General features: G+C 34.6%; 1 protein-coding gene across 4 annotated transcripts in view; it reads left to right on the top strand.

Moving 5' to 3' along the window:
• LOC121424392 (neurofilament heavy polypeptide-like) overlaps nucleotides 1-16,144 on the top strand; it is a 78,053-nt gene that overhangs the window by 26,351 nt on the left and 35,558 nt on the right. For all 4 annotated transcript variants that reach the window (XM_041620101.1, XM_041620173.1, XM_041620248.1 and 1 more), the window contains exon 6: nucleotides 4,893-5,060. In XM_041620101.1, the coding sequence (XP_041476035.1) occupies nucleotides 4,893-5,060 (168 nt within the window). The remainder of the gene's footprint in view (nucleotides 1-4,892; nucleotides 5,061-16,144) is intronic.

The raw sequence follows: 16,144 nt of genomic DNA, 5'->3' as shown, positions 1-16,144 counted from the left end.
GCTGAACTCTTATTTAACGATTGTTTAGGTTTTCTTTAAGGATAAAATATCACCAACTTTCCAAATACTACCTTTTGAGCTATCAATGTGTGTGGTCTAATTATCAAGCCAAAGCTTTAAATCCAGTTTTGTCTCCGTGAACGGGGGTGGCCGGATTTACCTCACCCTCACAGCAATCGATCGCTCTTCCACCCTCCCTATACGTTGCCTGATTCAGTGCATCCTCCATTGCTACGTGAACCCTCCTATACTCTTCCACTTGACTCTTCCATGTCTTCTTTGGCCGTCCCTTCCTCCTCAAACCACCACCTCAAACTCAAAAGCCCTTAAAACAGGTTTGCCATCCCTCCTCAGCACATGCCTATACCAACGTACCCCATTGGCCTTTGCCAGCCAGTCCACTGCTTCTTCCAAACCCAAAATATATTTGTACTTGATTTTAATTTCATGTAGCATTTCATTAATTTGCTGTTTATCCTACCAACTGTTCCTTTTTAATAGGAATGTTCCCATTAGGGATAATATATTATAATTTTTGTGATGGCGCTAGACCAATGTGTTCCTATTTCTGTGATTTTTTTTGTCAAGTATTGAATATGAAATATCAGAATATTCTTATTTATGGATATTTATTTTGTCTGTTAGGGTTGGCAGGTACAATTTAGGATGACATTTTGTTAGGTTCAGTTTGCATGTTGATGAAACTATATTTAAAAAAAGGTGACCATTGAAATATTCCTTTTTGCATCAATAATGCATGAAACTTTGGCTATGGTAGTCTTCATGAAGCAAAATCCAAACCACTACAATGCTAGTGTTTGGAATGTTTTCTGTTTCTTCCTGTAAATGAAAGTTTTTTTTTTAATATGTGTATCTTGATTGGAGTCCTATCAGATATTCAACATCGTGTGTGGTCCAAAAGGATTTATGATTCTGTGTGTCATCAGTTGCTTTTGCGGATGTCTATCTAGGGGCCGGTTGCATAAAAGTTAATATAACTTTGCAATCCAATAGTAGCTACCATGGCATCCAAGCTCAACAGCCAATCAGAATCAAGGATTTCAGGGAACTTAAAGGACAAGTCCACCCCAACAAAAACTTGATTTGAATAAAAAGAGAAAAAATCAACAAGCACAACACTGAAAATTTCATCAAAATCGGATGTAAAATAAGAAAGTTATGACATTTCAAAGTTTCGCTTATTTTTAACAAAATAGTTATATGAACGAGCCAGTTACATCCAAATGAGAGAGTTGATGATGTCACTCACTCACTATTTCTTTTGTTTTTTATTGTTTGAAATATGAAATATTTTGATTTTCTTGTCATTGTCATGTGAAATGAAGTTTCATTCCTCCCTGAACATGTGGAATTCCATTATTTTAACATTTTGTGCTTCAGGCAAGGAGGTCCTAATCATCAAGTTCGTAAAAATTGAAAAATTGTATAATTCAAACAATAAAAAACAAAAGAAATAGTGAGTGAGTGACATCATCGACTCTCTCATTTGGATGTAACTGGCTCGTTCATATAACTATTTTGTTAAAAATAAGCGAAACTTTGAAATGTCATAACTTTCTTATTTTACATCCGATTTTGATGAAATCTTCAGCATTGTGCTTGTCTGATTTTTCTCTATTGATTCAAATCAAAATTTTTCTGAGGCGGACTTGACCTTTAACATTGAATGGCAAAATTACTAGGACGGGGCAAACATCCAGGCATTTTAATCTTGAGCCCTAGCAACTGACCGGCTGATGAAAACAATGCACAAGCGACCCGTACAGCAGCACAGAGATTTGGCATGCCTACAATGCATAATACACAAAACATTGCATTCATACATGTACTTTGTGCTGAATGTCGTGATAATCGAGTTTACCCATTTCATTGTCTGGAAATTTACGAATTTTTCCCAAGTTTTCAGTGCTGTTTCTGACATTAATTCATTGTGTTTCTCATACTTTGTTTTCATCGCACTAAGGTCAGTGCTGTCGTTGTTAAGCGGATGTTATGTGACTTCGCCCCCGCCTATAGTAATTCTATGCAACAGACCCCTGGAGCTCATTCAATGAATTCATCAAGCTTTAAGGCCAACAACTTATACCTTTGGTTGATTGTTCAGTCTTGATTCCCCACTTTTGATAAAAAAACTGGCTACAATATCACTGTAGTCAATTTGATACTCTTCCGTTGGCAAAAGGGCTTCATTTTTAAATCAAAGTCTGAGATTTGGGTATAAAATCAGTTTTAAAAAAGCGAAGCTTTTAAGTGTATATGTCAGAACTTAATTAACAAAAGTAAATCCTCCTGCCTCCCACCCCCCCCCCCAAAAAAAAATCTTAACACCATAGGGACTGTCAGTTTCCTGTAGTAAAGGATGAATGTTTTTCTCTTTTCTAGCATCAGTATTTCATGTAATTTGCATTCACTTTGTGAATCATGATCTTGGAAGAATCCATCCAAAAGTTATCAGACTTTTGAAAATTGATAAACTATTTTGTCATGTTATTTCTTGCAGAATTTTTAAAACTACAAGTACTTTTCTCATTCGGCTTATATATGTTAGTACTGGTATTTTCGATCGGTTCAGAATTCCAGATCAGAAAATAAAGCCTTCAGTGTAAGCATCCATGGAATATAAGAAACTATGAAATCTTGAAACAGATATGTGTCATTACAAAGTAAAGGTTATGATAATATGCCCCTCTTCCTGCTTGGTTATAGAAATAGCCCTTGCGGTTAAGTATGAACTTTGCTTATATCCCCCATACAATAGAATCTATTATAAACCAGCATTACTAATATCTCCCGCACAACGTAAACTATTATAAACCAGCATTGCTGATATCCCCTATACAATATGAACTATCATAAACCAACATTACTGAAGACAATACCAGTAACCTTGGTGCCCCATAGTCTCATGTAATGATGTGAAAATTAGATAAAATGAATACCGGTATTAAGTGCCTCCTGGGTTAATAGCTATTATTGGGTTGAAGCTATTTTAAGAAGACACCCCCAGATTTCCGTAATATTTTTAGAATAGAAGCAGCTCGAGCTTAAAGAAGAGGGTGATGATAATAGCGCATATGAGAATAGATTACATGTTGTATTCATCATGATCATTTGTTGCTTGTCAGATATATATCATTATAAATGTGCAGAAGCAAAGTTTTAATTAAAGGCCCGGTCCCACTGCATTTACGGATGCAGAGGGTGTAAAATGGAAAAGGATCTTGCCATCTGTGGGAAAACATTATGTATCCGTTGTGTACCCTTTGCGTATGTGTTTCATAAGCTATATATCCATCGAGCACCCGTCCACTGGGATTTCATTGTTCGCCCATTTTGTTCATTTCTGGAGCGGATGAAAACGGATTGAATTTTGGCTTTTCCACTGTATCCTTTATGAATACGTTTTGTGTCCATCGGCCAGTGGGACCCGGTGGGTTTTTCATAAAGCTGTTCGTAAGATACGAATGACTTTACACACGAATGGTGATCCTTTCTTTTGCTATGTGATATCCCTACATGTATGTAATTATATTATGACCCAAGAACATGTTCCAGTTGTGCGTTAAGTCGTTCGTAACCTGACTTGTACATACTGATACATGTATTTTAAAGTGATTTTGTGTGTTAAAATGAACAGGAAAGATATTATCCATTAGGAACTTGATTTTTCCCCCTCCAATTTAATTGGAAGTTTCAACAGTCTACTGTACCATTTTAGCATGCTTAGCTCACTGCATAAACACTCTTGAATTAAAAAAAAACAACAGAAATTTGGTTTGATGAACCACATTAACTTTTGCAGATTTCATAGAGTTTGAGAGTATGTCCTATTTATCTTTTGTTTTATCTCGTTTTTTGTTGCTTTTCTCTGGAGACATAACTATACATGTATCTTGCATTTCCTTTCATTATTTCTAATGACAAACCATCGATAAGTTCGAGTCAGTTTTGTTGATGTGACAGATAGTGTAATACATCGCTTGATTCCAAGAGCACAGGTCTACTGTATTTTCATAAGCCAGTGTTATTCATATGTTGTTGTAGATCTTGAGTACATCTAGTCTTTGCTCTTGGTAACCGTTATCTTAAGCACATTCTCAAATTTGACACTTAAACAAGTTATACCATGTCTAGTTTGAGGACTAGACTCCAAATCTCCTCTCTGTGTGAAACAAAGCATCCACTGTCCATAATTGAATCTAGTCTCTACATGTAGATTCAGACTCAGTGTTGTGCACTGTGTGAAAACCACCACTGGTTAATGCCTGCAGACACCTATTTTCATGTCATTCATTTGCTGTCATTCATATGTTGTGGCAGACGATAATTCCTGAGATTAACCTGGTCTCGGTTCATGATAAATTTGACCAGTAGAATGCAAGTCATGACATCACAACATGATTTTAGTGGGGTAGGGGGAATAGTTCGTGTCAGCGGTAATGGAGAGGGGTAAATGAAATTGAAATCCTCACGCAATCCTTGTAGAATCCAAAGCAACAGTTGTGCAGGCTGACAGAAGAGGATGTTAATGTTTGTTTTGATTTCTGTGATGACTGTATTGTTGATTTCATTGTTGTATTAGAAGCTCTAGGCAAGTGTTGTGTGTGAATGGACTGAAAAAAACCCAAGCAATGTTGACCTTTTCCTCGGAACTATTTGTAATAAAAAAAAATCAAATGAAATATTTTTATTTCTCTGTCTTGGTATCCTTCTAATGACTTTTTTCTATCTTTTTCTAAATCTTCATATCTATCTATCTATTATCCATCCATCCTTCTATCTACCTTTCTAACTTCTGTTCATCCTCTTTCTTATTACCCTCTTTCTATTTCTCTTTCTTTCCTTCTTTCCTTTCCTTCCTTTTATCCCAGGATGAGATCAATGCAAAACTCAAAGAGAGAGCAAGCTCCTCCGACGATGGCTACGCCCAGTCCAGTGAGGATGCCATGACAACGGGTGACACCACCCACGACAACTCCTACGTAGCGCCCTCAGACAGCAGTAAGACCGACAGTGGTATCATCACAACTGAGGATGAGGTGAGTCAGGTGATCACTTAGGATGGTCATGTGATCATCATGTGATTGCTGTGGTCATATGACCACTACATGATAGTCAAATGATAAATGATGCTACATGATCTTGTATATGGTAATTATATGATATATTGATAGCTCTCAAAATATTCAAATATCTCAAATTTTCTATGGTTATAATGAATAATTACTACCTGATTATCATTCAGTTAAAAAAGGATGTTTCAAGTGGCTGTAAATATATTTTTTGTATATTTCATCCACATCCATGTTTGTATATACATTTATGGGTTAATTGGAGTTTTATGCAAACATTTTCAACATTAGAGGGATGGGTTTAGGACTTGGCAGTGATGAAAATGTGAGACTATATTAAACTCTCTCAAGGACTTTTATTTATTTTGGTTTCTGATTATTCTTTTATGAAGTTATACTTGAGAGTTGATTGATTTCCTTTGTAGGTGTGAGATCTTTGATTATAATCTTTACTTCTATTTAACAAAATTAGATTATCATCATATGCCAGATGAGATCTAGAATGTAATATTTACTTCTTAAACAGAACTGAATTAGCGTCATATGCCAAAGGAACAAAATTTCATGCAAAATGTGAAATTACAATAACTGACTTGAGTCTATATATTTTCATATATTACTTTCCGTTTGAATCTGCCATTATTTTCAAATTAAACGAAAATTCATTTGACATAATTAAGAAACTGCCACATTTATTGCTGAATATTTTCCACTTGGCACTATGCCCTTAGTATTTGTCATTCCCCATGATAATTGCAGATATTGACCTAAAATGAGAGAAAATAACAAATAACCAACCTTGGTCACAGACATGGAGAAAAGAGGCCTCATCGAAAATAACACAAAAAAGTGAAATTGAGCCAAAAGTCTGCAATAATCTGTATGATTATACAGTTGCCTGGCAATGGTAAAGAGAAATGATAGTTTAGTAATGAATATGTTGATTTGTCAAATGGCAAAGAAAAGATATTTGCACAAATGTTTGAGATTAAGTTTTCACCATGTGGTGTTCTATCACGATTGTGTTTGGAAGCCATCTATCCTTGGTTTTAACATTCTTTTAATGGTTTCAATCATTTTAGAACACCCTAGTTGTGATAGAAAAAACACAAAGCTCTAAAGTCTATTCACACCCATGATTTAACACTTCACAGTTTAGTTGTATTAAACAACGCCATTGATATGGCAATGTGAAGGTCATTCGATTTGTTTTATTGCACGTAAAGTGTACATTGAGGTGATCTCAAACAATGTAAACACTATAAGAAGAAGAAATGTGTACAGCTAGAATCCATATTTACTATTTATTTTAGGGTGTCTTTGTCAAGGCTTTAGTTATATATTCTATAATTTTCTCCTTTCCATTTCTATTCTGAAAACTTAATTTGGGTTGATTATTGGTAGGTGTTTTGTAAGGTTTTATGGTATTGATGTATAACTGTACGGTGTTTGAATCAGATAAAAAACTTTACTCTTTACAGAAATATTGTTGATATTTTAAAGAACTCTGAAAAAAGTTGAATAATGGAACTTAGCCCAATTCACAAATAACCAACAGCATGGATTGCGGACGTTTTCATTGCATCATCAGCATGTTTGCTTGTTAGTTTGTTTTTAGTAGGAATGCATCTTGACGAGGTACCTTTCCGAAGCATGGTTGTCCGTATATGTATGCCCTGCAAACAGATGCACATGTGGGACTATTAAGATTCAACATGTGAGAAAGCTATTTGATTGACTTGATTGATAGGTCAATGCCCTTAAATTTGAAGCTGATTTGATTAAAAACAACATCTGGATATCTGATCCACATTCCCATTTTGTCATGTCAAATCAAACATACTAAAGATTTATAATTTGACATAATTTTATTGCATGATAGAAATACCCAACCAAGATGTCTTTCCTTGTCTTTTCATATCCCAGGCTATTTATTTATTTATTCATTCATTCATTTACTTATTGTTTTTCATTTATTTGTATTGATTCATTTTTGCATTTAAAAGAACTATTTATCTATAGTCTATCTATTTATTCATTCTTTCATATAGTTTTAAAAGCATATTTAACTATTTAGTTTTTTTACATGTTTTATTCATTTTTTTTGGAAGGGGGGTTGCAAGAATACCAATGCTTGTGTACAAACCAGTATATACTGGCAACAGTGTAATCAAACTTTCCTCTTGAACACCCATTTTATTTGTAAAGTTTAGAGTTTAACGTGGCTTCACAGTTCATTTCATATCTGTTTCCATGCGAACCTTGGCAATGCTGCAAAGGATTGATGGTGTAATCTTATCCAGTGGGCACTTGAACTTGAGATCTCTTGGACACTTTGTGTAACGATACCGTCACAACAACAAAACAAACACCAGACTCTCCAAATGGATTACGTTGCTTCCAATGACTTACCAGCAGTCGATTCAGAGTCGGTTTAGCCAGTCTGACTGTGGCCTTAAAGGGGAAGTTCACCCTGAAGAAAAGTTTGTTGTAAAAATAGCAGAAAAAATAATAAAAAATATTGGTGAAGGTTTGAGGAAAATCGGTCAATGATTAAGAAAGTTATTAGAATTCAAAGTTTTGAATTTGTGACGTCATATGCGAGCAGCATTCCTACAAAGCGAATGGTAAAAAATATATGAAATGTCATTTTCTCAGAAAATTGAAAATGGTTTTTACTGTGCCTTTTGTATATCAATAGACAAATCATTTCACACCCGATCATAAATAGAAAACAAAATAAAGTTATCAGGAACCGTACAAAATTTGAAATTCATTGATTTTTTACCATTCGCTATGTAGGAATGCTGCTCGCATATGACGTCACAAATCCAAAACTTTGAATTCTAATAACTTTCTTAATCTTTAACGGATTTTCCTCAAACCTTCACCAATATTTTTTATTATTTTTTCTGCTATTTTTACAACAAACTTTTCTTCAGGGTGAACTTCCCCTTTAAGAGCAGGAAGGGAAGTTTCTGTTGCGCCCCTGTAAATCCCTTGCGGTGACACACGCACCCCTGGACCCTGGTCACCTAGCCAACCAGGGCTGAGATTGGATTTCAGGAGGGACAGGTGTCACCTTACCTCACCCCTGTCTATCACAGCGAGCACATTGGTAGCCCCTATTATCTTTTAATCATGGTAAACTTCCCCTATCCCTCCCTTTAAGAAAGATATAACATTAACCAAGAGCATTGTCAAGATTAAGCAGAAACCAAAAGCATGGCCAAAAATTTCAAGAAATTTCCTTAATCATATTGGTAGCCCATTTACTGGAAACTTCCCCCTTCCCCCTCCTCTTAAGGAAGAAAGAAAGAAAGAAAAAAAGCATACATTAACATTCTAAAATTGGCAGTCAATACAACAGACTTTACATTTAGCACATTGGTCTTACAATCACAGAAAACTCCCCTCCCCATGAGAAAGGAAGAAAAAGAATATTCATGTTAAAACTTTGTAACAATGATTGAATAATCCAATAAACTTTTACATTCAGTAATTAGGTAGCTCTTGAAATCTTACGACCACAGGAAGCATCCCTACCTGCCCCCTTAAGAAAGAAAAAAGAATCACGTTAAACCATTATGAAAACGTTAGACAGTTGTATGAAAATATGCATAGAGGGGGAGGAGGTGTTATTACCCCACCCACCCCACACACACCCACACACTCATGAATAAATCATCCATGACGACATAGTCTACGTTATTAGACATGCTGACTTTCCTCATGGAATTCGTCATGAAGAATTTGATTTATTTTGACCAAGTTTTGATAACTATTGCAGAAACATTTAAAGAAAACACAACCTGGCTATCCACTATTGAGTTGAAAATTAACTTTATTTACCAATCATTTTATTGGTGACGTGGATAGTTTTTTATACACAAAGAAAAAAAGTACACATCTTTGGAATTTTACCAAATATTAAATAGAGGGTAAAGCTTTGATGTAATTGTGTTCATAAAAGTAATCCTTCCCTTGGCAGTGACTCAGTACCACTCATATGAGAACAGCTGAATCAATTGTGCAGATAAATCTCAATTAATCATGTATTTATATGAGATTGGAATGATTATGACTGTAGATTCAGAGGGGATTATATTTTATTCCCTTCAAAAGGGTATTTTACATTTGGTAGACTTATATGACAATGTGTGATCATGATGTTTATTGTTAAAGGACAAGTCCATCCCAACAAAAACTTGATTTGAATAAAAAAATAAAAATTCAACAAGCATAACACTGAAAATTTCCTAAAAATCGGATGTAAAATAAGAAATTTATGGCATTTTAAATTTTCGCTTCATTTCACAAAACAGTTATATGCACATCTCGGTCGGTATGCAAATGAGGAACCGATGACATCACTCACTCACTATTTCTTTTGTATTTTATTATATGAAATATTTTTATTTTCTCGTCATTGTCATGTGAAATGAAGTTTCCTTCCTCCCTGAACACATGGAATTCCATTATTTTAACATTTTGTGCTTCAGGGAAGGAGGTCCTAATAGTCAAGTTCATAAAAATTGAAATATTGTATAATTCAAACAATAAAAAACAAAAGAAATAGTGAGTGACATCATCGACTCTCTCATTTGGATGTAACTGGCTCGTTCATATAACTATTTTGTTAAAAATAAGCGAAACTTTGAAATGTCATAACTTTTTTTATTTCACATCCGATTTTGATGAAAATTTCAGCATTGTGCTTGTCTGATTTTTCTCTATTGAATCAAATCAACATTTTTCTGAGGTGGACTTGACCTTTAAGGGTTCTGTGCTTGTCCAGGCTTGACTGTTTTTGCCTTTGAAAAATGATGTAATGGTAGGTAAATTAAGACATACACCAAGTAATGTGGTCGCCTTGTTTTCCCTACAAAATTTTTGTCCATTTTTCTGTTCGGCAGACAACCTGTTTTCGAATCTGTGAAAGAGAATTCAAGTCTATTCATTTTCAAAGTCTTACCTCTGTTTTTAAGAAAAAAGAGAGAAAAATCAAAGCTTTTGCCTATTCTGGATTTACATGTAGAACCTTAAACCCCATCATTTAAAGCATAAGGATTATCCCGTTACCCCTACGATGGCATGTTGATTAAATTCTTGTTTATGAATATTCATGATGTACAGTCTGATGGAACAAACCCTATCATGATGCCAGGAAGGAAAGTTTGTAGGAAAAATATGTAGTCATCAGGAAGGCACTCATGATTATGTGTATGACTTCATTCTAGTACTTTGAAAGGAAAATTATGTAACCCATGGGTGGGGGAAGTAACAAATGGGGATGAGGGAGGGGTAACAGCTAGAGAATATAGACATCCAGTATCGGACTCAAGTAAGATATCATTAATCATCCCGACTTAAAATGATTGCATCCTTCCTGTTTATATAGTATCCTCCCTGCTTCATGGTGAGATAAGATGGATAATTAAGTTGTATTAATCAGTTTCATTAGCTGTGAGGCGATTAGTACTCCGGTGACTTTGCACTTACGGGATGCGTAATCCGAAAGTAATCGCCGTTGGTGAGGTTATGCAGTGCTTGTAATTGCATGGGATTTATTAGGGCACGACCGAAGTGATTAATTATCACTGAACCTTCCGCCATCCTCTCCACATGGTGTGGGCACACACTACTCACTGCTATATTCTTTTATCATGAGTGTACAACTAGAGTTTAGAATATATTATGTGTTTCTGTTGAATAATTTTATCTAAGAAAAAAAAACTTTGGATGAAGTTCTTCTTTTGTGAAGCATTTTGTTTATTATATTGCAAAACCTTAGACTCTAAAATATGTTGTTTTCTCAAAAATTCATATCATTGCCATGAGGGGCCCCAGCCTTTCTGTGTTATGTTTTTTGGGTGCTTGCGTCATTACCAGACTATTCAGCAAGATGCACACATTGATGTATTTCCTGAATGCATTTCCCTTGCCCCCTTCCTCTTTATATGAAGTTCAAACAACTGTCCTTTTTTTTTATCAGGAAAAATGTCTCTGACATATCTCGCAGAAAATTCTGTATGTCTATAAACAGTGTTGTTAAGCTGACAATTTTGTATGTCTGCATCAATGTTGTCCAGCTGATGTGTATTATGTCGACTGAAGGAAATCATTGAACATTTAATCGTATTGATTTTGGATACTTATGTTGCGATAACTGAAGTAGAACATATTTCCTATTGTTATTATTAGTCAGTCTGTTTTAAGTGCATAGAGGATATTAGAGATATTGGACAATCTTTAGGGGATTTATTGCTCTCTTGGATCAAAGCGTGTTTTGTTTTGATAATTTCAGTTGTGAGAGACAGCAAGGGAGAGGGATGGGTAGAGGGAGAGAAGGGGAGAGAGATGGGATGACAGAGAAAAGGAAGGGGAAGAGAAAGGGGAGGAGAGATGAGATAAAATGGAGGAGAGAGAATGAGAAAAGAAAATAGAGATGGGGCAGAAAGAGACAGATAGAGGGAATGAAAAAGGGAGAGAGAGAAGCGAGTGTATTAATGCATAATTAAGGAACAGCAATTTTTTTTTTCAAATTTGAAATGACTCTTCAGAATTTTCACTTTCATTGATAACTGCATCTTGACAATGCATGTTATGAAATGCATGAAGGAATTTCAAGTCTTGCACTTACATTGTTTATATTCATAATTAAACTTATCTTTTCCCATTTTTAATGATGAATTTGATGTAAACAATTTTTTGTCTTTGCAGGATTTTACAGGAAAGAATTTAATGATGTATCATATCTGATAGTGGGCCTCAAGTATATTGAATGACAGTGTATTAATTCTCTTTTGGGTGTTGCCCTTTTGCAGATCAATAATAGATAGAAATTAAATAAATGAGATTCATTGACTCCTTTTGTAATTTACAGAAACATCTGAAGGCACGGCCTCCTGTTTCTAACCGCCGTTGGGTAAAATATTTTTTTGTTCCTTTCTCTGAATTATCTTCAGACGTCTTTATCATCTTTTCTGCATATTAGAAACTGCGTGCACTTCTCATTGTGGATCCATTTGCTTTCTACATTTATCATACTTTTGAATTTTCTATAACTGCAGAACTGAAAGAGCAAATTTTGTTATAAACAATGATGATGATGACGGTGATGGTAATAATAATAATGATAATTGTGATATGAATATAGGAATAGTTATGATAGTAAAAAATAGTATTGCTAATAAAATATTGATAATATTGAAAGTATATATAAGTTAACTAGCACACTTTTTATCAAGATTAGATGCTTAAGGAACTTAATCCAAATCTGTCAAGTTCTTGCAATGATCACTTGAAAAAAAGCAGATGTTTCAGACTCTATCAAAAATGCCAGATTTCTATCAACTCTTCCTGTTTCGGTTTCACTTTGCATTCTTATTGAAAAGTTAGATAATTTTCTTCAATCCCTGTAGACCATTGTAATATGTAGTTATTGTGCGGATTGTTTTGAGATACTTGATTGTTGTGAGTTGAGCTTATCATATGACCTCCTGGTAACTCGCAGCTGGAGTCTGTTTCATGAACAAGTAATATTCACTTCCAAATTAGCCTTCTGCGAATCAGATGCAAAGGTTTGCCGTAGCTTATAACATCTGTTGGTAAAAATCATAGATAAAATTTTTCATGAAACACTTCCCTGGGTCCCGTTTCCCAAAGACTTATCATGAAAATATAGGCCTACAATTTTAATAGCAAATTGACAATCAACCAATCAGATTTAATAATTTCAGTGGCTTTTAACTGTTATTGCAAATTTGTTATTATAGCAAGTTTTATGAAACAGGCCCCTGGTCTATTCAATATTTTGAATTTTATAGACATCTTTCTCTAAATACTGTGTCAATCTGAGAATAAGGATAGCAATTTTTTAAACTGCACCCCCTCTTTTCCATGCATTCTGAAAAATTGTATTAATGTGTTTTATCTAAAACAACAATCATAATCTAAAACTACTTCTTAGTTCTTAATTCTTTCTTTGGTACTGGAATTAACATGCCTATATGACGAAATCTGCCTCATTTTAACTAGTAAATCTATTGGGACACAGAGTTTGATATTGCTATTTTAGAATAAATTTTCAAAATGTCCATTTGATGAACTGTGCCTCTTTTTCACAAACTAATCTAAAATGTCAAGTATCTTCAAACTAGATTTTCAACATGCACATTCTAATGAACTATGCTTCTCTCTCTTAAACTAATCTTTTAAACATGCAAAGTTTTTAATTTCTGCTTTGACTGAGTAGCTTTTTGTTGCACACTCTAGTAGGGAATGGTGCAATACTTTCCTTCTGAATTTTCATAATTCAAATTGAAAAATTTCAGCAGTTTATCTTGTCTCCCTGTAACAGGTGCTATAATAAAATCCACTTATTAAAAGATGGTGGGGAAGGGGGTATTCTGAGATAACATACTGTATATCTTTTTGTTGTGATTGTAGGCCATATTTTGATTGCAGATTTATAAGTTCTCTTTTCATTCTCTGAGATAATGTAAGTCTCATTGACGTAAATCTGTGATGTCACACTATTCAAGGGGGGGATGGGGATGAAACAATAGATCACCCCCCCCCCTCCCCTTCGAACAATAGGTCCACTACTTGGATTTATGCCAGTTGTAACTCTTTATGCAAGAGATAGTATGCTATATTACATATAAAGACCTGCCAACCAGTACGTTTTAGGCATATTTAGTACATTTTTGCAACCGAAATACAGCAGTACGTTTTTGTCTCACCTGCATAGCAGAGTGAGACTATAGGCGCCGCTTTTCCGATGACGGCGGCGTCAACATCAAATCTTAACCTAAGGTTAAGTTTTTGAAATGACATCATAACTTAGAAAGTATATGGACCTAGTTCATGAAACTTGGCCATAAGGTTAATTAAGTATTACTGAACATCCTATTAGAGTTTCATGTCACATGACCAAGGTCAAAGGTCATTTAGGGTCAATGAACTTAGACCATGTTGGGGGAATCAACATCAAAATCTTAACCTGAGGTTAAGTTTTTGAAATGTCATCATAACTTAGAAAATATATGGACCTAGTTCATGAAACTTGGACATAAGGTTAATCAAGTATCACCAAACATCCTGCATGAGTTTCACGTCACATGACCAAGGTCAAAGGTCATTTAGGGTCAATGAACTTTGGCCGATTTGGGGGTATCTGTTAAATTACAATCAAAACTTTAAAAGTTTTTTGATCTGATTCATGAAACTTGGACATAATAATAATAAAAAATTACTAAACATCCTGTGCAAGTTTCAGGTCACATGATCAAGGTCAAAGGTCATTTAGTTTTTTTATCACAGAATACAGTTTTTCATTCCGAGGGGTTGGCAGGTCTGCATATTGTTCATGCTAAGGAGTTCATTATACAATAATATGAGTGTCCATAAAGATTTCAAATTTCTTGTGTTTGTTTATATTTAACGAGGCCGCAGGCCGTGTTGAAATAAAAACACACGAGAAATTCAAAATTTATGTATACGAATGATATTGTATATTGAACGACAATTAGCATGTACTATGTGTTATATAAGATGGGAACACTTCTTGTTATATAAACTGGGAACACTTCTGACTTGAAATTGTAGCAAAATATATCTGAACTTGCCTGAACTACAAAATGTACCATTGCACGGCTTTAGGAGTTGACATCACAATACGATTCAATTCATTGCGTATACGCGTGTGGCCTGCTGGCTAGCTGTGCACTGCAGCTGCCCTAGATATCATCCGCACTTGTGGGACTTTGCTTATTGCCTTCAATATTTTGTGCTCCTTTTTCATAGATTAATGAAGGGAAAAACTCTTTTGTTCTTCATATTTTCACTTAATTCAGAGGTGTTGTACAACACAATATCGAATATTTATTTATCTATTTATTGTAATGAAAATATTGCAGAATTGTTTTCTTCAAAGTATCGATTGATACATCACCCTATGAGGTTTTGTACAGCTGCCTTGCAGAAATTGCTGGTATATGCCATGATCGTGGCCATATACCGGATGGTATAATTGCAAAAAGAGTGAAATTGACCAATCAGAAGCATACAACCCATCTGTATAATTTTATTTATTGCGTATGTATTCATCATCTTTTCAGCTTCAATCGCAAATTTAATTCCCCTGTTCAATACTTAAAGGACAAGTCCACCCCAACAAAAACTTGATTTGAATAAAAAGAGAAAAATTCAGCAAGCATAACACTGAAAATTTCATCAAAATCCGATGTAAAATAAGAAAGTTATGGAATTTTAAAGTTTCGCTTATTTTCAACAAAATAGTTATATGAACGAGCCAGTTACATCCAAATGAGAGAGTTGATGACATCACTCACTCACTATTTCTTTTGTATTTTATTATATGAAATATTGTTATTTTCTCGTCATTGTCATGTGAAATGAAGTTTCATTCCTCCCTGAACACGTGGAATTCCATTATTTTAACATTTTGTGCTTCAGGCAAGGAGGTCCTAATCGTCAAATTCGTAAAAATTGAAATATTGTATAATTCAAACAATAAAAAACAAAAGAAATAGTGAGTGACATCATCGACTGATTTGGATGTAACTGGCTCGTTCATATAACTATTTTGTTGAAAATAAGCGAAACTTTGAAATGTCATAATTTTCTTATTTTACATCCGATTTTGATGAAATTTTCAGCATTGTGCTTGTCTGATTTTTCTCTATTGATTCAAATCAACATTTTTCTGAGGTGGACTTGACCTTTAAGCAGGGTAAACTAAAGAGTAAAAGACACTGCCTCTTCAGGGTAATAAACAGAACTATAGGATTTCATATCAATGATCAAATGTAATTCTACCTGCATTGCAGTTCTGTGAGCATTACCTCCGTAATCCCATTGGTTTGACATTCTTGTTACTAATGTTACAAAACATGTATCATGTGTGCAAACAGTTCCCATGAGTGAAATAGAATCTTATGTTCCATTAAAGGTAAAAGTATCTGAAGTGGGAGATTTAATGTGTATGAAGCAGTGGGACTGGTATTTTGAATGTTACTTTATGC

Source organism: Lytechinus variegatus, chromosome 1 (assembly GCF_018143015.1).
Source record: "Lytechinus variegatus isolate NC3 chromosome 1, Lvar_3.0, whole genome shotgun sequence".
NCBI lineage: Eukaryota > Metazoa > Echinodermata > Echinoidea > Temnopleuroida > Toxopneustidae > Lytechinus > Lytechinus variegatus.
This window is presented reverse-complemented; position numbering and strand designations above follow the sequence as displayed.